The sequence below is a fragment of the Octodon degus genome, unplaced genomic scaffold (assembly GCF_000260255.1).
Source record: "Octodon degus isolate 3935 unplaced genomic scaffold, OctDeg1.0 scaffold00012, whole genome shotgun sequence".
In the NCBI taxonomy this organism is placed as follows: Eukaryota; Metazoa; Chordata; class Mammalia; order Rodentia; family Octodontidae; genus Octodon; species Octodon degus.
In genome coordinates, this window is record NW_004524588.1 from 17,454,574 (window position 1) to 17,477,544 (window position 22,971).

Below are 22,971 nucleotides of genomic sequence, written 5' to 3' on the forward strand. Positions count from 1 at the left end.
CTTATTGTCTTTTTTTTTTTTTATCCAAGTTTTCAGGTTTATAGCTGGTAAGCTAAACAACTAATTTCAAGACAACATCATGCGATACAGCAACAATTGTTGAAATCCTATTATTTTTTTAAGTGAAATTTTATATATTTCTGATGCTTTTTGTTTTTAGTATTTTGTATTTCTTAAAAAATAATAAAAATTAAAAATAATAAAAAATAAGATGTTTTTCTCCTTTTACTTAATTAAATTAATTCAATTCAGTTCATTTTCTTTTTCATCAACAAATATTTATTAAGCACCTACAATATGCCAGGCACTGTGCTGGGTGCTGGGGATACAACTGTGAACGAGATAGACACAGTCCCTGCCCTCAAGGAGCGTACAGTCTAGTAGTTTTACAGACAAGTACACAGGCAATTACAATGCAGTATGGTGAGTGCCGTGATGGGGAAAGAACATTAAGAATGGCACCTAACTCAGTCTCTTAGGCAAGGGGTAGTGTATGCTCAGAAATCCTCCCAGGGCTAGTAAAATTTGAGTACTGAAGGATGAGTCTAAGTTAGTCAGATACAGAGGAGACAAGGACTTGTTATGGACTGCAGAAAAGTAATATGCAGTGTCTCATGTGCTGCTTTGGGGGATTCTCTGCTGGCAGGAGAAGTTGGGTAGGAGTAGAGAAGTCCTTGAGCGGATAAACAGGGGCAACGTCATGAAGAGAATCAGGGAATCGTTTGCTCTTCTCAAGAACCTGGAAGTTGTCCTGAGCGAACGGTGAGGGTGTGTACATCATCTGATAAATGTTTAAGAATGTTCTTACTGCAGCACAGAGATGGAATGAGGGCTCAGGGAGAGCAAATTAATCCTTGACCGTCTCCGGATTATCTTCCCTGGTGCTTACCCCTTGCTCTTATCAGCCAAGCTAACTGTACCTTCTTTTGCAAGCCATGAGCACCCAGCACGCTAAGCATTCATTGCTCAGCTGTTGGCCTCTTACCCCTCGTCCTAGGAAAACTCAACTCATCCCTCATGGTCAGACTTCTGGAATCATCTTAACTTGTGCTTTCTGCCAAGATCCCTAAGTATGTGATTTATATTCATAGTAGAGTACTTACTTATTTCTAATGAACTAAGCCTTCTTTGGAACCATGTTCATTTACTCCAACACAACAATATAAATTTTTATATAAATAAGATGTAAAATAAAATTTTCTTCATATAAGGGCTAAGTCTTCATTCGTGGTCTACTCCAGACTACTCTCAGGGCCTCGGAGGATTTAAATGGGACAGTACAAATGGGGGGAGAAGCTGACCTCACACATGATTCTATGCAGGGAAATACAGTGAAGTGAAATTTCCACACACAGTGACAGGGCACGTTACTGCTCAGACAGCAATTCATTCCAGGACTCAAACATCCATCTTCGACAATTTAACCTTCTCACAAGTGAAAGATCTATAAAATAGGGGTAGCTTAGTATGCAAAAATAATAAGGATTAGCAACATTTTCCCCATAAGGTCCACCACGTCACTTCTATAATCTCTTGTATACTCTTACAATTTCTCAAATAACTTTAATTGTACGAAAAAAACAAAAACCCTTTTAAGCTCTGTAGACGTTGTAAGAACATCTGATGTTTTATTCTTTTTGGTGGGTACAAAAACCACAATTTTGTACACAGCACAAGATTATAAATAATATTGATCATATGAGTGACCCGTAGTCTCTTGATTCCACATTGCAGACTGATTATTTAACGTCAACACTTTCTTCGTTTTGTTTTTGTTTCTGGTAGTGAGACAAATGCAATCTGTGAACCAGCTCATGTGACAGAGTGAAGGTTACAGCAAACGAGGAGACGACCAACAACTTTTATAGAAAAAAGTCTCTAAAGTTTATTACAGTGGTGGTGTTTATATCAATTATTGCAATGTAGTGTTCCCTAAGATGGTTAGAAAAAAGAATTGTGTTGTCCTCTACTGAATTTACATCAGTTAAAAAGCAAGCATGTTTCGGTATTTGTTTCTCCAAAGTAAGTGTAAATACTTCCTTTAAGTTTTTTTTTTTTTTTTTTTCTTCACAGGATTTACATGTTTATTTATTATTTTCTCATCACAGTTTAGTGATTTGTTTTCTCAGCTGGATATTCTTCCACTGGCTATCTGGGTGTTCTGGAGACACAGGTTAGCGCGTCCCTTCACTTCTAGAACTATCTTATCCTTTTGGTGAAGGCAAAGGCCTTTCTGAGGGAGAACGTCACCGCTTAATGCGCTAACTGGCAAGTCGGATTAGTTTTTAAGTCCACTCGAGTGAGATTTGTTGCTGTTAATACACCCATCCCAGCTGCCCCACCCTCTCCCCCAAAAACTGAAATTGTGAGTTTTCCTGATATAAAATCTGAGCTTGGGTTTCCGAGCTGAGCTCATGCACTCGTTCTGCGGCCGGCGGCCCCGCTCCAGGACGCGCTGCCCGCTCGGGGGCCGGGGCTGGCGCTGGGCGAGGCCCGGGGGCTGCGCGTCCCTCCGTCACCAACACAGTTTAATTAAGGCACTCGATTATTTTTTTGGTTTTTATGGTAGGTCCGACGCAATGACAGCCAATCCTGAACTTTGTCTGATCGCAGTTCCAGCGTGCACGGCCTTGGGGCAGTCGGGCGTCAGCACGCGGCCGTTTTCCCCCACGCTCCCCGTGATGGACAGTCTGGCTTTGTTTCTTATGGCTTCAGAAAAGGTCAGCTGGGTTGCATGGAAAGAAAGCAGAGAGAGCGCGGGGCGTTAGAGCATTTCTGTTTGTCCCCCAGCATGGGACACAGCAAACACAGAAATATCAATAAGTAGACATCTGCATTTTTTTTTTTTTTTTTTCGTATTCTTTTGGTCAGAGGCAAGCTGCTTATGAAGGAGTGAAAAGCTCACTACGCTGAAGAATTAATCAGCCTAGAGTTTATGCTCCCACCTATTTTAAAGTTATTTTCCCAATTGTAAGAGCAGGATTTGTTTACTCAATCTGGGCAGGAAACATCTCTTCACTTGCTGCTTGGTGCACTAGGATTTCTAGTGTCACTGAGGAGCTTCTTAATGTTTGAGACCGTTCTTTGACTTATATTTTTCTTGATAGATAATATATACTTTGTAGTGCCAGGATGACACCCCTAGAATTGAGAAGCGGCCTACACAAACTGCATGTATGAACCCTGAAGGCTTTCACACACAGAGCTGTGCAAGGCAGGCACTTCCAGTCATCCGCACGGGGCATAGACAGGACCCATAACAGTCCAGCCAGCGACCGGCAGTTCATCCTGCGCCTCTTCTGGAGGTGCTGAGCATGTTTTAAGAATTGTGCTTGAACACGGTACACGGAAGGAGGCACATGGAAAGGGGATCTGCTTCGAAACCTACTGAGCGCTTATTAATGGGAAACTTCCCAACAGAGGCTCTTGAGTTAAAATCTCTGAACTCTCCATTAAATTCCTATTCCCTGACTTGAAAGATAGCAGACAATATTGCATAAAAGAAAAGTAGGCACTGCTATTATTTAAATTTATCTACTGTTCATTCATTGTCTTTAAATTCTTGCAAGTAGCTGAATTCTAAAGTTAATGGAAAAATAAGGCAAAGGAGCGTTTGTCTCACAACTCAGGGTGCATGTCATGATCCATAGTGTATTCAAGTTTATCCAATTCTGTAGGAAATTTTATCCCTACATTTACTTATTTTGACCTGGTACTTAAATATTAAGAATATAAATTCAAACAATGAAATTAATTAATATAAGAGCTATTAGAGTAAAAATGTTCAGAAATCATTTACTGTAATAACTTTTAAAAACTGAAGTCCAATTGCTGATAGTGATTTAGCTCTAATAAAAAGCCAACGCGAATGTCAAGTTCTTTTCATGGTGAATAGCCTTGACAATGCCTATTTTCAGAATCAGGATTCATAGTATATCCTTTACAGAAATTCTAATAGTTTTTATGTAGCAATATCATAGAAATATAATGAAAACTGTAAGGGAAAAAGTGATTTTCAATTATTCTCTTGAAATTAAAGTGTTTGTGACTTTTGTGTGGTGTGCATTAATCACCCATAAGTCTCTGTTGAATGGATGGATGTCCGTATGTGAGAAGATGCTATTTTTTTCTTTTAAATGACACAGACGAAATTCCAAATAAATTTGTAAAACTACATACTTGCATATACAATATGCAAGTTTTAAAAAAAAAGCTTCTAAAACATACTAAAAAGGTCAGTTTTACTGTTTTAAATAATAACTGGAAAATCCTTCTAAATGAATACGTTATAGAGGGTTTAAGTTGAACAGAGACAAGTTTATCAATGAGAATTAGAAATAAAACAATTCAATATATACATCTGAAAGGGTCCCTTGGTCATGGGTCTTATATATAACACAGAACCTGAAGGGACTGAGAATGGAAGTGGTGATCGTAACCTTGCTCTTTGAAATGAGGCTCTTGGGAGGTTAATTCATAAGAGATGTATATTTTCTATGAAATATTAGAGTGAGTATGCTTTTGGAAATTCCTATGAAGAAAGGCATCCCCTAAACAGTACTCCTTATAACAAGAAAATATAACATAAAATGTTATATTTAAGAAATGTAGTACAGGAGTTTACTTCAGAGTTGCTAAATAGTTTTCTCCTGCAATCCTGTTTTTAAATGTTATATGTTTTATAAGACTGGGTGGTTTTGAGGTGGATGATTTTGAGTCACAACTTAGATGTTTGCAATATTCCAGTTCCACCCCTGGAATTTTCTGTGAGCTTCTAGGGAAAATAATTTTGGGACAGCTTGGGGAAGTTTAGATTAAATTAAATCACATGCTGAGGAAAACAAAATAAACTAATATCCATGAGGCCAAACTAAGCCACCGTGTGATCTTATCTTATCACTGAGGAAGACCCAAGTCTTAAGACTACACAACCTTGTTTAACAAGGGAACTGGGTCCAGAGAACTCATAGCTATCTGCTATCTCTACATTTCAGCAAAATCAAAACCAAGGTCTGAATATGGTTTTTTTTTTTCAGATTCACAGTCAACATTTAATCTTAGTAAAATAGATAACTTATTTTTAAAAATTGACTAATTTAACTTTGCTTTAATATCTTTTGAAGAAGACGTGCTAGAATTGTGAGCATTATGATTATTTTAAATACAGGATTTTTAGAAAGATTTTGCCAAAAAATGTAGTTTTAATTTTGTTTCCTTTTTTCCTTAATCGTATTTGTGAGGAAAAAAAACTTCCAAAACTTTAAAAATTCTATGTGGTCCCAAACAACCTCTCCTCTTTCATATATTAATGCAACTGAATGTATTAGTCAATAAATCTTTGGTCAGTTTCTATTTTCTTTTAAAATCTGTTCAACAACTTTTTATTTCTTATATCACCTGCTTCTTCCATAAAATGCCATTTCACTTCATCTTTGTTTCTTCTTCCAATTTTTCTTAATGTGACCCTTTTTGAAGCTCTTCAAGTTGAAAACATTTTTGTAAGTTTATACATGGCCTGGTTTGGTTTGACCCTTGTGGCTAGTGACAAGGATGATTCCTTTTAAATAGATCTACTATGTCTTGAAGTTTTTGGGTGTTTTTTTTTTTTTTTTCTTTTTGAGATTCTGTTTGCTGAAGTATGTTAATATGAGTGGACAAAAAAAATGTGATATTTCACAATGACTACTACACTGCTGAAAAAGAGGGGTAAACATGAATGATCTGTACAGAAACGGAGGGACCTTGAGCTCAGAGTGTTAAGGGGAGTAAGCCAGACACACAAGTTTGAATGTCACATGGTTTCTCTTGTAGGAGAAACACAAACTGTAAGTAAGGAACAAAATAAAAGACATGGGAAACAGAGAGATAGTTCTTTTGCAAACAGGAAGGAGAGTAAGAAACAGGGGTGGTGGTGGGGAGAATGAGAATGGGGATGAAAAAGTAGAGTTGTGTACCAGGATCACTTCCCCATGGGGAATGTGATAGTTATGTAATGGAATCGTTCGCTAATAAATAATGAAATTTAAAAAAATTGGTCAGTGCAGTTTTTGACAGGAAATACCCGCTTCATTTGATAGTAAGGTAAAAACTGGGTACTTTCAGGTCTTCTGCATGGAGCAGATCAGACCATTTGCTCTGAATGCCAATGTCTTTTAAAAATGGATGCTTCCTCTTTAAACATATATACTCGAAAGTTCAAATTTAGTTTAAAAGGGGAACATGATGAACTTCAATGCCACATTCTGACTCCAAAACATATTATTTGTAGGTTAAATGAACTCTTTTTAAGAATTTTCCAGATCTTTGTAATAAATTGACATTCTTGAACATTTTTTTTTTCTCCAACTCATTAAATACTTTCCTTCCTCTGTTTGTTTCTCCATTCTTGGATCTTGCTAAAGTTTGACTTGGCAAAGAAAACTTAGCAACAACAATTTCTTTTCCATCTAATAAATTCTTCTCAGAATTCAGCCCAAGTAACTGGCTTTGAAAACTAGTTAAGTACTGTTTTTCTCAGTTTAGGTAAAATCTCTGCTCAACTCTGTGAACACTACAAGGAAAACATTCTTCACTTGACATGTCTGCAATCCAGTTACTCTGAAGGCTGAAGCCAAAAGATCTCAATCTTGGGAGACTGTGACCAGCAGAGGCAATTTATTGAGATCCTGTTTTTTATTTTTAATGAACAGAAGCTCAGCCAAAAGCAAACAAGAATCTCAGTGGTAGAATACCTCTGAGTTCAATCGCTAGAACAGGGAAGGATGTGGAACGGGGAATGAAAGCTAACTCATTAGGACGAGATGCTCCAACACTGTCTCATTGTGTTCACGGGCTCAGTATGTTTTGACCTATGAACTGAGGGCTTAGTTCTTAAGGCCCTTTATTTTGTTTTCAAAATAATATTGAGAAGGAATCACTTGGAGATTAGAGATTATCTATGTGCAGTTGAACAGTATTTAGTCACTGATTTCTAGGTAATGGGTAAGAGCAATTAAATTTTGGTCAACAAGTATGACTTCGTTTTTGTTTTAAGATACTAATAAGTACAATAATAATTTATAAGCATATGATCAAAATCAAGCACATTTTTCTAGTATGACCTCAGATCAACACCTTATTAAAATTATATTTGATATTTCGCTTTAAAGAACATCAAACACTGAACATATTTTGAAGCTTCAAAGACTCATTTATCCTGTAATCACACTGGGCAACCTTTTCACTTGGCTGTTATGTATAATTTTAGAAAATGGGTTTTGGAGCTTTGAGTTTAGGAAAAGCAATAACGTACTCCTCCAGGTCTTATTTTGAAATTACTTTCAATCATTACAGTAAAGAAATGAACATTTAGTTTCTTAAAAAAATGATCTCTATCTCCTTTGCTTCATCGATGGCATGCGATTCCTTATTGTGACATATTGGGAGAAGGCAAGCAGGTCTGATCTGGCTTTATTTTTTAAATTTTTTTTTTCTGGCTCGTTTTAAAGAAACTGAAATGCAAAAAAAATGCATACTAACGCAGCATGACTTTTATCACCATCCCTGCTGTGCAGCACATTCATTTCTGACGTTTTTGATGGAGAAATTATTGAATTATCTGAAATACGTGTTCACCTAAGTGATACTGGGAACATAACTGTATATTATCGTGAAGATTCTGACAATCACGCTCCGCTGAAGGGCTGGTTGAAGGACTAATGTCACGAACAAATGGTGGGATTCGTGCTTTGAAAATAAAAATAGCTAGTGTAAAGCTGATTAGAATTGGAGCTAGGGAATTCAGTGAATACACGCTACTATGTGCCTTAGTGCTTTCACCTGGATTGTCTCTCAGGAAACAGTATGACCTTATAGGCAAATCTGTAGGTTTTCATCATTCAAAACCAATTTTGTCAATATTTCGTTAGCACTGGTCCTAAATACAGGTGGTTAAAGAAAAGATTTGCCTGGTCTGCGTGTGAAGAAGCCCAGATCTAATTTCCAATTTTCCCGATTTCAGGGAAATCATACTGTTTAAATCATGTTGCGGAGCAATCCTGGTGCGGCTCTGTCTTTCTGACCCGTGCAATGCAGATGTCTATTGGCAACATAAAATTTCAAACGGTACATCTGCAGCCAAAGAAAACTGAATCACTTTGCATTGAAGTTTTGAAAAATAGAAAGCTCTAATTAGAAGCAAGCAATACCACCACTGGACAGACAGGTCACGACACTGCGTTCACAAGATGCAGCCCCACTCACTGTAGCAGGCCCTAAATCCTACCCCTAAATCTTAATACTTTCGGTTCCATATACGTTGTAACCTTCTCTATAGGTTGCTAAATTCTGGGTATTCTGCGAGGAAGTTGGGTTAAAAGTCTGTGCACTCTTTGCCACCTTCATTCTCTTCGCTTCTGCCCTGGACTTGTAACAGAACTCTATCAAAGCCACCAGCATTGCCAAGCCCAAGCCGCCAACTAGAATGTAGAAGACGCCAGCTACGTTGCTCAGGCTCAAGGCACTCGTCTTGTCCTAGGAGGGATAAAGACACTTCAGTTAACTGTGGAAATGTCACATCCAAAATGTAAAAGAACACATGAACTTCAAGTAGTCAGTAAAAGCAATGCTTAGTTTAACCAGAAATTGTTTACAAGTGTAAGTCACTGATGTAGGCTTATGGGTTTAAGGTTAAAGCTTATAGCTCTCAGGAGAAGTGAAATTATGATTACCAATAAATTTACGCAATTACATTCAATAAAGTCAGTAGCATCTTATCATTAAATATGTCATGAAAACCACTCCACTTAGTCATAAAGTAGGATTTGTATATGTATATGGGGTGCCAGAAGAGGGTTATTAGAGAGTTTGAAAATAACCTGTTTAAAATCTAATTACATGGAAAAGGGGACCTCTTTTGGCATTGTTTCCTTTGAAACATAATGTTAATGTACAAGATATCTCTTGAATAAATTTATGTACACATTTTGTACTTAAGGAGCTAGGGGTTTTTCAGCCAGTAGTTCCACATATTGTTCATAATTACTTTACCATGTGTATACAAAGAAGTACTATGGTGCATGCCTTAGGTTCTTTCAGTTATATCATTATGGGGAATCTCATGAAAAATCTCATTTTGCATATTATTATTTTGCATACTGTTATTATAACTACTTAGAAATGATAATATATGCATAAAACCTAGGTAAATTTTTAAAGGTAACTTTTAAAAATATGCAAATTACCATGGTCAATTGAGAAATAAGTTATTTATACATGGACAAATTTATAACTTAGCTAATGTAAAAATACAGCTCCATTCACACTTAAAAATGCTTCATCAATTGATATTTTAGAATGCTTCATCAATTGATATTTTAGACATACTCTTTGAGTTTACTACACATACAATAAATCTAGAGGTAGTCAAGCATATGCTAAGAAGATATTAAAATTATAATAAAAGTTAGGAATGTTTTCACAAATTATAAATATGTTTATGACATAGTATTATTCCAACATGTATTTTGGTGGAGGATACTTCATAGCTGTCATTTTCTCAACAATTTTGTACAAAATATGATTCAGAAGTTTAAGTACTTTGATTAGGAGAGGGGCTAATTCAACAGATGACATATATAGTGTCTACTTAGTCATATCAACTGAGTGGGCCAAAAATTTTACAGTAACTTAATTCTTAAAATAATTACTCATTAAATACTTGTGTTTTTGTTTCCATCAGGTTTTAAGATAATTGTTTCATAATCTGGCCAAGATCATTTCATTCCACTCTGGTTCAAAGGCAGTCAGAAGTGATTAAAATCAAAGGATTAAAAGACAATCTTGAGAATGGATTAATTACCTAGGCATTGTCTCCTCCAATTTATTGAGGGTCTTTTATTGAAGCCACTTACTTAATGTCTTAGGACAACCAATAATGTAAGGATAACCTACATTAAAAAAGTAGGTTGTCTTCTTTCTGGAAGAAAGTGTTTTCCAAATGAGTGTTTTCCGAGAATCAACTATGGCTTTCCTCCATGGTTAATATTAATATGCGTAGATATTTTGAGCCAATGACAAACTTGTTACAGTTTTTCCTTTAGAACAAGATATAAATGTGTTCAGCCAAATTGGATCTATAGGTTTCTGCATTGTTCTAAAATGAATTTCTTAATAGAATATCCTAGAACTTGCGGACATTGTTGTAAGCATTGGCTCACTAAAATCATGTTGACTAGGGGAATTCAGTTGGAAAGTTTGTTCTGTTTATCTCTCGGCACAGGAATAGAGCAGAGCCTCTTCAAACTAAAGTGGAATGCTTGGCAATCTGGCGACAAAAGACTGAACTTCTGAATAAACGTTTATTTAATATTTAGCGTCTTTTATTTTCTGGATGATTCCTAGCTAATTTCTCGTTTCCTGATTTGAGGATATATTAGTTCTTGAAGTAATAAATTTCATGGTCTTTATCTCCCAAACAAACAAAAACATTTATTAGTGGTACGTGAGTTTGAGAATAATATATAGAATTTTGTTATTTTATATATTTTTGCTGTTAATTTAAGTTTATTTAAAAGGCTTAATTTCAGGGAGCAGGTAGTATAGTCATTTCCTGAAAATATGGTCCCTGTGGTTGCAATGTTTGGCATTAGCTTCTGATTTAGACAGTGGCTGGGTGTACAAAAGGTGTTCAGTTTTAAGGTTTCCATATTTGACATTTGCTCCCATGTACTATTTTGAGAACACAAGAAGAGGCCCCGAACTGCAGCGACTGACCTTGCTTCCCGAGTCCTTGGGTCCACATTCACCTTTATCGTACCACCATTTGTTTTTCAGCTTGTCTAAGACGCCTGCCTCACTGAGTTTCAAAACGGCAAGGTTTACAGGAGTTCTTCACGTGGAAAATAACATAAATAACATTATATATGTTATTTTATGTTATTCAAGTAAAACCACATTAGAATCGCATGGCAAAGTGACAGAGCAGAGGCCACAGTAGGTGCTATGTCTTGTACCATAGGCCCAGGCTTAGAATCAGACATAAAACTGGGACCTGCTCCATCGCTTTAGGTAACAGGCACATACTGCTAGGGAGGATTTTAAATAAAATGTATGCAATTACTGTGAATCCAAAACTATTGGCCTGGTTGGGTTGCTTGAACATTTATAATATTCCCCATGCAAATGCAGTAGTTCTAGAAATTGCTTTCTTTTGTCTTTCAAAATAAACACCAGTGGCTGCAGGTCGATAGAGACTTCTTGAATGCTAAATAGGACTGGTCTCTCTTCTTGTATGCATTATAACTCAGCTCATGGGATTTTGCTTTATGTTCTTATATTGTGTGCAAAGTGTCCGTCAATATATTGACTCTGAAACTACTCTAATTCAGGACATAATTGAGAGTGGAGAGTGATTCCAGTGTCACGGAGCAAGGTCACCTCATACAGAGAAATGTCTTCATAAGGCAAATGCATAAATTATTGATTTAAAGTACAGTATAGGCCCAGGCTGATATTTTCTTTCTGAGTTGAAGTTTTTAACCTAAATACTACTACTAGGAGCAATGTCCATCTAAAATCTCCTATTCATGTACTCAAAGTATAAGATGAAGTCATCATAATTACTCTATAAATTATTACCAAAAAACAAATGATAGATTAGAGATAACTAAAACTTCTCTGGACAGAAGAGCCTGCCTGCATATAAAGTCCTTTTCTTTCTCATCTTCCATTCCTCAGTATTCAATATTGTGCAAGGAGTCTCAAAGAATGTCAGCTATCAACTAACATCAGTATTTTGAGTAACGTAAAAATTCTTCCCGTTTCCACTCCTAGATAATAATATGAAAGCTAAGAAGATAGACAGGAAACAGTAAGTCCTAGATCTTTTGTTGTGGCTGTCATTTTGGTTGGCTGGCTTCTGTTTCATTTTGTTGGAGATAGAATGATGCCTCCGGATGTTTTCAAGGCTGCTGGCCATTTTGCCTGGCTCTATCATCTAGTGGCTCATTCTTAGGAAACACGGAATGTGTTTGGTGAAACAAAGCAGGCATTTATTTGATGACTAGGATATTCGTTCCACCAATCCTTCTACACAAGTAGGTAATGCATTAATAAGGATGGCGATGCTGATAACTAACATTTACTTGACACGTGTGTGTTACAGGCACTGTTAAAACACTGTACATCTTTACAACTATCACTCAGATTTTATAAATGAGGAAACCACAGCACGCTAAACTTAGTTCCACAGCTAGTGAAGCAAGAGCTCAATCAGGCTTTGTGTGAGTTCATAGCGCGTACAATTGAAAATGCGTCCTCACACTTGGGCAATGGAGTTTCTGATTGAGTTTCCTGATTAAAAGGAAACTAAAAAAATCACTTTTTCATGTTGCTTTTGAATAAAAATATTTCTAGTGTAAGAGTAAGTTTTTCATTTTGTTTCTACAGTTTCTGAATACAGTTTGAATGTTGTGTCAATGTTAGGACACCTTAGTATGGCCAAGGCTCATGATTCCATTTAAACAGTAGTAGGTGTGTGCCACATTCCCAGAATACTAAACTGGTTTTTGTTTAAAAATCTGCGCTAAGCCTACGTAACACTACTCAAAGCTCTTTTTGAATATCAGTGGTTAACGGGGATGTTAAGATGAACCAAGTCACTTCAGGTTTTACCGTCTGTTTTTCTCCTATTCCGCATGCAACATCCCCTCCACTTAGGAAATAATTGCTACAGCATCACTCCTGTGGGCTGTGTGCTTCCCTGTGAACATCTTAGGAGCAACAGCTATAGCTCATCTTTGTAAAACAGTATTCATCAGGATCAGACCCAGATGAATGATCTGTAACGTGGTCAAGTTTAAATTACCGTACTTTGTTTAGAATGTACCTTTCCTTTTAATTCATACCATGAAGGTTCTTTCACTGGTTTTTGAGCCCAGGCTCTCTATGTGGCCCAGGCTGGCCTGTAGCTCCTGGGCTCAAGCAACCCAGATCCCAGGCTCCTGAGTAACAGACTATGAGCTTTTGGGTCCCCAGGCGAGCTTGCCAAAGCCTTTAAACATATACATGGGTAAACTTTATTAGGCCATACTGCATTTCTTGAATAAGGTAGGCTGAAAGGAGGCTCCAGGGCTGCAGAGAGGAGGAAAATGAAAGCAGAGAGATTCATGTTTCTTCTAAAAAGGACAGTTGAAGACAAAATGAGTCTAAAGATTGCCTCTGGCTTATCTCTCTCCACCCCTGGCCTCTCTATCCCTTTTGCTCCTTTGCTCTAGTGGTTTTGTTTTATAGAGTACGATTACAAATTGGCATTTTTGAAGCAAAATCTTCACTGCCAGCCATTCTCAATAGTCAGCGCCATAACTCTGTCGAGCAAAGACTTCATTACTGGGAGGGCCTTCTCTGGGGGGTCGTCTTTCCTAGTGGTTTCAGATCGCGTTTTTTCTTGTTTCTGGCTGTGTTTTCTACACTTATCCTTTGTGCTAATTTCTATGTGAGTTTGTTCTAGTGAGTTCTTCACTGTACTTGGAAATTTTGTCAGGGTCTATAAGCATCAAATCATTGTAGTACAAATACAGTTTCAAATAGTCCATTTTTCTTTATATTTCATACTTCATTCTCTCACTATGTGTGTGTGTATATTTATTTATTTATTTATTTATTTATTTATGGGGAAGACTGTCTTGTGTGTTTGTTTTGAGGTAGAATCTCAATATATTACCTAGACTAGTCTTTTTATTTATTTATTTATTTTGTACTGGGGATCGAACTCAGGACCTTCTGCTTGCCAGGCAGGTGCTTATGCCACTGAGCTATATCCCCAGTCTATAAAAATAATTTTGTAAGTATAATCAGCAAATAAAGTGTTCCCTAGGAATTATTTTTCATAACACACTCCTTTGAAGAAGTCAATTCATTAATTGTGTATTTACATAGTGACATAACATACTTTGTATTATTTATATTTAGACTAAGCCATTTCAGATTAAGCCAAGTGGAAATTATGGTTTCAACATGCATTACATATTTTTAAGGTGACTCATTGTTAATTAATAAATTTCTGTTACTTTACTCACAAGAGTCAGTATGAATTTGCCATGACTTTAAAAAACCCCACTACACAGCAATCCTATTAACACCATCAAAGAGTGAGTTTTCAAATAACTAAATTTAAAATTCCCTGTCGTGCGTCTTTTCACTTAGTTTTTTTCTCTTTCAAGATGGAAGTCCCTTTCCTTCACGCCCCCCAGGAAGCTTTCCTGGCTGAGGAATGCTGTGGTGAGAACTTCTGAGTGCTGGGAAGGCTGTGGGGAGATCGGGGTGCTAACTGTCGCCCAGCCCTGGAGTGCGGCCTGCGGCGGGGAAGCCGTCCCAGGACTGTGACTGGGGCAGCTGTTCCTTATATTAAGCCATAAGTTCCTTGAGGGAAAAGACAGCGAGCGAGACTCTTTTCCACCACAGGTAGTGGCACATCTCGCTCTGAAGGCTCAAGACTGATCATTTCTGCTGAACGGAAGGCTGGAGGTGTGTGTCATCCCTCCAGCTATCCTGTCACAATTCTGCGCGCAGCAGGTGTACCGACTGGCTCCTTGTGGCAACCTTTCCATGTGTGGTTCAAGTTTCTATTTTTTCCTCTTCATTACATGAAACACTGCTGGAAAAATCAGGGTTCTACAGTCAAGATGCTGTATTTTACGATCAAATCAGCTGGGATTTGGCAGGCTTGTGTTGAGGTCGCTGTGTGTTTCCTTCCTATACTGGATTGCTAGCGCTTGTCTCTTCTGCCCTGGCTTTACACTAGCGAAGGCTCAGGCTAGCTGCAATTCTCAATGGTATTTTTCTCCTTTTTATTTTACTTATTTTGAGGAAGATCAGGAAAAATGAGAGGAAAAGGCAAGGTTAAAAAGAAAATCAGATGCCTCAAGAAGGTATAAAATAAAAATGAAAAAGCAACAATTGCCTCCTGGTAATAACTTTGAACTAAACTGGGTCAGCGCATTTATATCACCTTTTCTTATAAATTCAGAGTATAGCATTATTGGATTTAGATGGAAACAACCTGTTCTCTTGGTGATAAGCCAGACATACCTAGACAATCTACTAGAATTTTGCTTTTAGTAGGAAAACAAAATTCCCCAAGAGAAAATAGAATGCGCTGTAATTTAACTTAAGGTGAATATTTTATGCTATTTTGTAACATCTTAGAAACCTACTTCTTAAGACTTGAAATACATTTTTAGGATTGGATTTTCTACTGCAAATGAAAATATGTTCTACATACCTGAAAGAATAAGCAGCTTGATTTTGGAAAGACACGGCTAGAGTCACAATTTTTCTTTTGGACAATAAATATTTACTAAGCAGACATATCAAACAGGGTGCTGAATACAAAGCTGAGAAAACTTGGCTGAGTTGCTCACCTTTCCTTTAAATCAATTAAAATTGTTTTTTTTTTTTGCATAGATTCTTTCAATATATGTGCATAACCTTCCTGTTTGTTTTCTCTAGAAAGCATGCTAACATGACTTCATTACTTACAGAAAATTTTATCTGTAAAATATTGTTATTCCCTTATCTGTAGTAAAAATAAAAATTTGCAAACAAAAATTTTCTCATGATCTAGAATATGTTTTTATTTTCCTAGTGTTACCATAGAGGGTTTTATGATAATTCTAATTTTCACAGAAGCATATAGGATTATTAGTGTTAATTCAAATAATTGTATGTGTATGTATACATATATTTATTTATATGTTTACAGAACCTATATGGAAATTCTAGGCAAGTTGAGGACCCAAGGGGAAAATGAATATTCCTTAAGATGGTTAAGTGTGGTTTGTTCCCACCAAAATCCAGGGTTGGGCTTACTGTCCCAGTGCAAAGCACAGGGGTAGTAAGACCTTTAATACACCATTAGGAACATGTGGGATTGAAATAAATGCTTAAATTGCATTTATTTATGTGTTTGGTGCTGGCATTCAGACCCAAGGCCCACGTGTGAGGCGAGTGCTCTGGGACTGGATTAAATCCCCAAACTGGGGTAATATTGCCTTTGAGAGACTATGTTAGTTTTTTTTTTAAACTAGATTAGATTTTCAGGGACTGTGTCAGCTTTCACAAGGGCAGGTTGTTGTAGAAGAGCAATCTTGACCTTTCTCCACCCTCCTTCTTTGTCTCTTGCCACGTGATCCACCCCCTTACCTCTCTGGCCCCATGGGATGCTGGGTGGTCACATAACAGAATTTATAACCCAATCCAAATTTGGGCAATTTTCTAGATTTAAAAAAAAAAATCTGTACTTTCAAATGGATACTTAACATTTTTCATTACTTTTCCTTAGTAAATGAAGGCAGGAAACAGAACCTCTCCTTCTATGAATGGCTTTCTGTAAATCTGTTGAAACTGATGGGTAGGAAGAAGTGTTCTGAGATGTTAGTTAATACCCCCTGCTAACTGTAGACCTGCTTTTCTTTTCTACCTCTGTCACTTGTAAAGGAAAGCTGGGACTGTGACACGGATGGAATGAAGCTAAAGATGAACTGCTCTTGTTTTTGAAGCCTGATCACTTTATCATTGATTTAGTAATGGAAGGCAAAAACTGTGTCATTTATATAACTATCTTTGAGGGTTTTTTTTTGTTTTGTTTTTGTTTTAATGGGAGTTCTAAATGGAGAAAACCTGATAGCCGTGTCTGCAGGTGCATGTAGGTAGAGTCAGGTTATTGTCATTACTTAGAAATGTTTGGTGGAAGACCTGGCCAAGCAACGATGAAGAAAATAAGACACACTTCCCCCTCTGTTCTCTTTTCTCTCTTCATAGATTGCATGTTCATCAATTTGAAACCCTTCTGCTTTCCAAAACCAAGGTTCCCAGAACTATGTCTGATCCACAGCCTTTTCAAACGTGGGCTTTTCAGCGGCCATTTCTGCGGGATGCCTTAGTGTGTCACTGAATTGATAACAGTTGCAAATATTTTTGCTTTGACAGTAATTGCATACTTAAGGTTGTGAGGGGCCTTGACTGGGAATTCAACTCTTAGTAGGTCCGAAGGGTAAGTCTCCCAGCAGATGCACCTATTACTTTACATACTGTTTACCCGCTTTTGGTGACATTGAGGCTAACCTTGGAGTCACCTCCCCCGCTGCCACATTCTCCTTTGTCGTACCACCATTTGTTTTTCAATTTGTCCAACAGGCCTTGTTCATTCAGTTTTAAAACTGCGAGGTTAACAGCATTTCTTGAAACGATAAAACATATCTTGTAAGAAACTGAACAGCTGTTAAGATGTTAGAAGGAATGAGGACTTAAGCTCTTTTATAAGTTTCTCCCAGATGCTAAATAAACCTCTCATTTTGCCATCTCATGGCCTCTTCACCAAAGTCCAAACCAAAGGCAATCATAACTGACTTCAAATGTATTAAGCATGCAGTATTTGGTGCTGTTCATTTCCACGTTCATTTATTGTCAAATAACTAATCTCATCAACCAATTACATATGGATTGTTTTTCGCAAAACAGTAACAAGCTTAAATTCACTAGTTATTGAGAAAGAATTATGTCTTGAATTTCTTTGCCTCTGAGAATGGCAATGACTCAAAACACACTGAAATGAAAATTTATTCCCAAAAGGCAAAACAAAATGATATTATCAGGCCAACAAACCAGCCATTAATTTTGTGTTCTGTTTTCTTGACATCAAGAGTAGAGTTTATTTGACTATTCCCTTTATAATTTGTGTTGGTTTAGTGAATTTGTTTGTTTTTATTGGTCTCAGAATCTAGAGTCTACAGGTTGGTTGGATTTCCTGGGCTGAAAGTGACAGGCTAGGCTAGAAATTGCAGCTATGAGGGATACATTCTGACATCCAAATTTTGCGATGACTAGCTGCTTTCTGGCAGTTAGGATCACATGTCCACCTTGATTGTCTAAATTGAGCAATTAAACCTCAAGAAGTCACACTGCATGTGATATGAACCTAACAAACAAACATGCTAGATTAGATTTTCCCCATGCCGACTTCCATAAGGAAAGAGGGCAGCATACTCTAGTTACTTGATAAGAGGATTAAAAATAGTCTTGGGCTTCTGCTTTACATGTATTTGGTTTCTTTCTTGCTTTCAAATTACAGTTTTCAAATAACCCATTAACATTTTGAAGAGGTTCTCTAGTACTTAATGAAGTTTCTATTAAATCTACGAAGTGGCTTATACATTGAGGAAAATTTCAGTCCAATCTGTGCTCAGATGTTTGAGAAATATTGAACCTGGTGATTACTGAATGCCAAACAAGCTACAAATAGAATCAAATCAAACAACCAGATTGATGAATAGAATGATTTGCAGGCAAAATGTCATTTAGCTAACTAATAAGATGTGTTGGATATTTTCCCAGTAAATGTGCTGTTAAAGTGTTTGTTCTCTTAAGATGTGTTCAGAGCACTTCAGCTGGGTGGTGTGCTTTCCTACTGCTATCATGGGTTGGTGCACTAGGAGAATAAATGCTTCTCCTGAGGAAGTCAGTTTGGGAGTGTTCGCTTTTCTAAATTAGATCTTGCTTACTAAATGTGGATTAGTTTTTCCTGCATCCCCAGATGTTGGAAAAAACTACACATTGCTAGTGTAAGAGAACTAATGTTTATTTTCTAAACTGAACAATATCAGGTATTTGGTTTAAATGCCAAAAGGAAGAAATTAAAATGTAGAAATGAAAAAAATATTCAGTGAAGATAGAGATCTCTGTCTCAAAAATCCTGTCGGGAGAAAGGAAGTGTTTTATTTTGTGATTAAGAAATTAAAAGGATTTGTCTTTCAATGAATTTAAACAACTAAAATTTTCTATTTAGAGAATTATTATAATTCACTTTTTTGTAATTTGAACATTCATATTAGGTTTTTTCATGAAGTGCTTTCCCAATTACTTTATATGTTGGTTTAGACCATTCCTCTGATAAAACCAAAAGCCATTTGATGAGAGGGTTATTTAACAGGGTTGTTAGCCATATCCAAAGACAGTTGCACAGCACAACGGAAAACAAAACAAAACCAAAAAAAGCAAAATAAAGGAATGGATAAGAAAAATAAACCCTTTAGGTTGAGCAAATTGTTCGGAATCAAGCTTCCTAAAATTTGTTCTGAGACATTGTCTTTCTAATACCATTGAATAGGCCATGTAAAAACAGTTTAGTTTCACACTGCTATCCACATAGGTGAATCTTTATGTTTAATATTATGCATTTGACCAGTAGACAACTTACTGTCCTCCTCAGGGTTAATCTACCCGCTAACTCGTGGCCCCTCAATCAAGTCCACTTAATACTATCATACACAAAGTTTTCTTTGGTGATACAAAGCAAAAGGCACTTATAGTTAAGATATAGAAATGACTTGTATAGCTTAAAATATATTTGCATGTTAAAAGTATCAGTTATTTTCTACAACTGTTCAGTGGAAGATGTAGTTTCCTTATGTGATAGGGTTAGGTCTACAGGCTTGCTGGGATTGCTCCTTAGACTGCAGCATAAACCACATATAGATGGATTATCTGACTATCTGGTTTTCTTTATGGAATGATTGCTCTTGCATGTTATTAATAATAATCCTCAAATGATTTAAAATGTATAAAAGTATTATACTCATTTCACTAGACTGGGCTAAAAAGTACTTCTTTATGCAGGAATCCCAAAGAAATTCAACAAGGCGAAGAAATTCACAAGAATTCGTATATGTGCAAACACAGAACACAGAGCTTTGCTGCAGTGCACCTTGTTACTGCTTTGGAATCTGCCTTATATGTTTCAGATACTGACATCAAAGTCAATGTCTGAAACTCAGACTGATCATAAAGAACATTGTTACACTAATTAAGTAAGAGCCAAGGCAGTTGTGACAGTCATCTACCAAACAGGGAAAGGAGAAAAGAAAAACACTGTGGGCAATTTCTTACATCAGTTACTCCTCTTACTGCATCAAGTGCAGCTTCTGTAGGACAAATTGCACAGAAATGAATTGTTTTCACATAAAAGTAGGAGGAAGGAAGAACCAAGAAGTGATCATGTTCTTTTGGATGTGTGAGTCCCACTGGAGAACTCAGGTGAGTAGATATTGGCCTTTTATGGCTTGGAAGAGGACCCAGATAATTTACATATTCGCCTTTGTCTTTGACATCTCTGGAAAGTTTAGGTAAGAAAAATCTCTTTAAATAGCTTTTAAAATTACCTTATTATTTATTTTACAAATGGTAAGACGGTAGGGAACTTTACTCTGGACTGGAATGAAAATGTTCACCCAGTGGAATTTCAGGACCTCTGGAAAACTTCCAGAAGTTTTTAAATTTTGAAATTTTCTCCTCAGGAACTTGGTATTATGGACACTTACCTCATTGCCTTAGGAATTGGGACCTATTTTTATTAAAGTGTTATAGAAATATCCACATAAAAAGAAACATTTTAAAGTAACAATTAACAGATGGAAACTTTTTTTATTTATCAATTTTGGATAAATTAAAATAGTGCAAAGTAAGGTTTTTTTGTTTTTTTGGTTTTTTTTTTTTGTAAGAAACATGCTTAGCCAGGTTAAGAGCGTTTCCTTTCTCTCTTCCTTACAATAGTGATTTTTCACAAAATTCTATAGATTTGAACATATTCTTCTGATTACTTTATGCCTCATGCATTGTGTTGACTTTAGTCATATAACTGATCCTGTCACTTCCCTGTTGTTGAGGTATGGATGCATATATATGACACCACATCTACTTAAGTGGAAATTTATAAGGCACAAGTTTGGTGACTTTTTTATTTCTTTAGTTTGTGGATATTATTATAAAGAACTGGTAATATATATTTAGTAAATATCTGCCCACATGTTAGTCAGGACACATACAATTTGTAGTGTAAATAATGTCCAAGATATAAATAAATTATAGAGCAAAATCAAAGCTACTAGGAAACAGGGAGAGATACATGTTTTGCACAAGGAAGGGGCCCAAGATATGTAGGTCAGGGAGAGGTAGGAGAGGGCAAAGAGGCAAAGAAAATGAAGATAGGTTACGTACATGCCCCGGCACCCCATGATGAATGCAATCTATGCAGTACTATAATCACGTAGTAACAAAAGAAAAAATAAAACAAAAAAGAAAGCACATGCTAAAGTAAAAAATGTATATATAGTTTAACTAAAGCAAATTAAAGTCTATTTTTCTTCATGGAACAAACATTCCATTGCTGGTTACAGCGCCAATAGGGCACGGCCCTAGCCAGCGTCTTAACTATTGTAGAATGGCTCCATTACTTTGTTTTCTGGATAAGAAAGGATCTTATAGTCAGATACACATGAATGCATCACCTTGGTCTTAACCCTTACCCTCCTCCTGGAGTCTTCTTTTTAAATTGTAGTCTCCAGAATGTTAAGCAGCTGCTATCACCATCTCTAGAGTATTTACTTGAAAGAGACTGGAAATTTCTTTCATAGTCTCCATCAAACCCTAACACATTTTGAAAAATTGAAAATTGTGTGAACTTACAAGACATTGTGTAAAGAATTAAAATTGCTGTTTTAAAAATCAACAAAGGATATTAATAGATCACTCAGGCAGGAAGAAACACAAATCATACGATAATTCAACCTTACTTGGAACTAAATGAGTGAATTAAAGCAGTGCAAATTCCTATTTTCTTATTCATATTATCAAGGATAAAAATAAAGATGATGCAAGAATTTAGTAACTTTGGGCATTCTCATGATCAAACTAAAAATTAGAGAATAATTGGCCATTGCTCAGCTCAAGTTTTAAAACATTGTCTTTGATCCACTAAGTCTTTCCCATTGGGCAGAAGCTTCAGCTGGGTTTTAGACTCACTTACTATACAAACAGATGCTTAGACCTAACTCTATCAAGTTTGTCTAGACTAGGTGTAATGTGTCTATATTTCTACAAAGCTCCTGAGATATTAATATTGATAAACACCAATAATTCATACAATAATGTTTTACAACTATTAAAAAATGCTAATGACTATGACTTATAAGGTAAAAAGAAAGAAATTTATATATTCTTTGTACTTTTCATCTGACAATAATCAATGCATATATTTAATTTTAGCAAAAATATCCTCAATGGAAATTCAGTAAATCATTTTCTCTGGGTGGTGGAATTATGATTAATTTTTATTCTTTATGCTTCTCTAATTATTCAAAAGTCTCTACAATGGGCAGTGATACTTTAGTAATTAATAAAATCGAAAAAGAGATTCCTCTCAATTATTTTTTGTACAATGTCTTACTGAATTGTTTAATTTCAAGTCAAAATTTAGGTTCTATTTTATATCAAGTAAAATTTGAAGGAGTAGAAGCTAAGCATTATTGGTAAGAATTTCAGAAACAACACTGTTGTTCTCATTTACAGGTTGGCTTTGATACACCTGAGTTTGTGCCTTGGCCTGAAGGACTTGCATTGTGCCTGCTTCTACAGAGTTTCTGCCTTACCTGGTGGGAAAAGGCCAGGCAGAGAGGCATGAGTGATGCTGGAACTAGCAGCCCCACCTGCCAGAAGGGCTCTGCAGGCGGCTAATAGAGCTTTCAGGGCCAGAGAGAAGACTGGCTGTTTCATGCATATTTGCACAGACAAGGTGAGTCTTTTCCCTCAGGCTGGATTAAATAACTGTGAATAAGGTTGCATCCTCCTAAGAGGACCATTTTAAAAGAATATGCGTATAGCTCTGTTATTTATCAGAAAAGGATTTTCATAGCTAACAACTTTGTTCTTGCTTAAACAAGGTCTAGAGACCTTAAGAAAAATTTTTGAAAATTTTTTGTAGGAATTAAATGATGTAATTTTTAAAATCATACTACATTTTTTCTTTGAAATTAAACATACATTTTAGATTACAAAATTTACTTTATTTCTTTATTTTTTGTGGAACCAGGGATTGAACTCAGGCCCTTGCACTTGCCAGGGAAGTGCTTATTCCACTGAGCCATCTCCCCGGCCCCTTTACTT

At 36.4% G+C, this 22,971-nt stretch overlaps 1 protein-coding gene across 4 annotated transcripts in view; it reads right to left on the reverse strand.

Moving 5' to 3' along the window:
- Positions 1-318: 318 nt before the first annotated feature.
- The window catches only part of Gria4 (glutamate ionotropic receptor AMPA type subunit 4), a 391,757-nt gene continuing 369,104 nt past the window's right edge, over positions 319-22,971 (reverse strand). For 2 of the 4 annotated variants that reach the window (XM_023709510.1, XM_004626135.2), the window contains exons 15-17: positions 10,753-10,867; positions 8,377-8,511; positions 319-2,725 (exon numbers count right to left, since the gene is read on the reverse strand). In XM_023709510.1, the coding sequence (XP_023565278.1) occupies positions 2,561-2,725; positions 8,377-8,511; positions 10,753-10,867 (415 nt within the window). In that variant the 3' untranslated portion in view covers positions 319-2,560. Of the gene's footprint in view, positions 2,726-8,376; positions 8,512-10,752; positions 10,868-17,100; positions 17,216-22,971 lie in introns of those variants that run through there. The other 2 variants (XM_004626136.2, XM_023709511.1) reach the window with 2 other exon arrangements.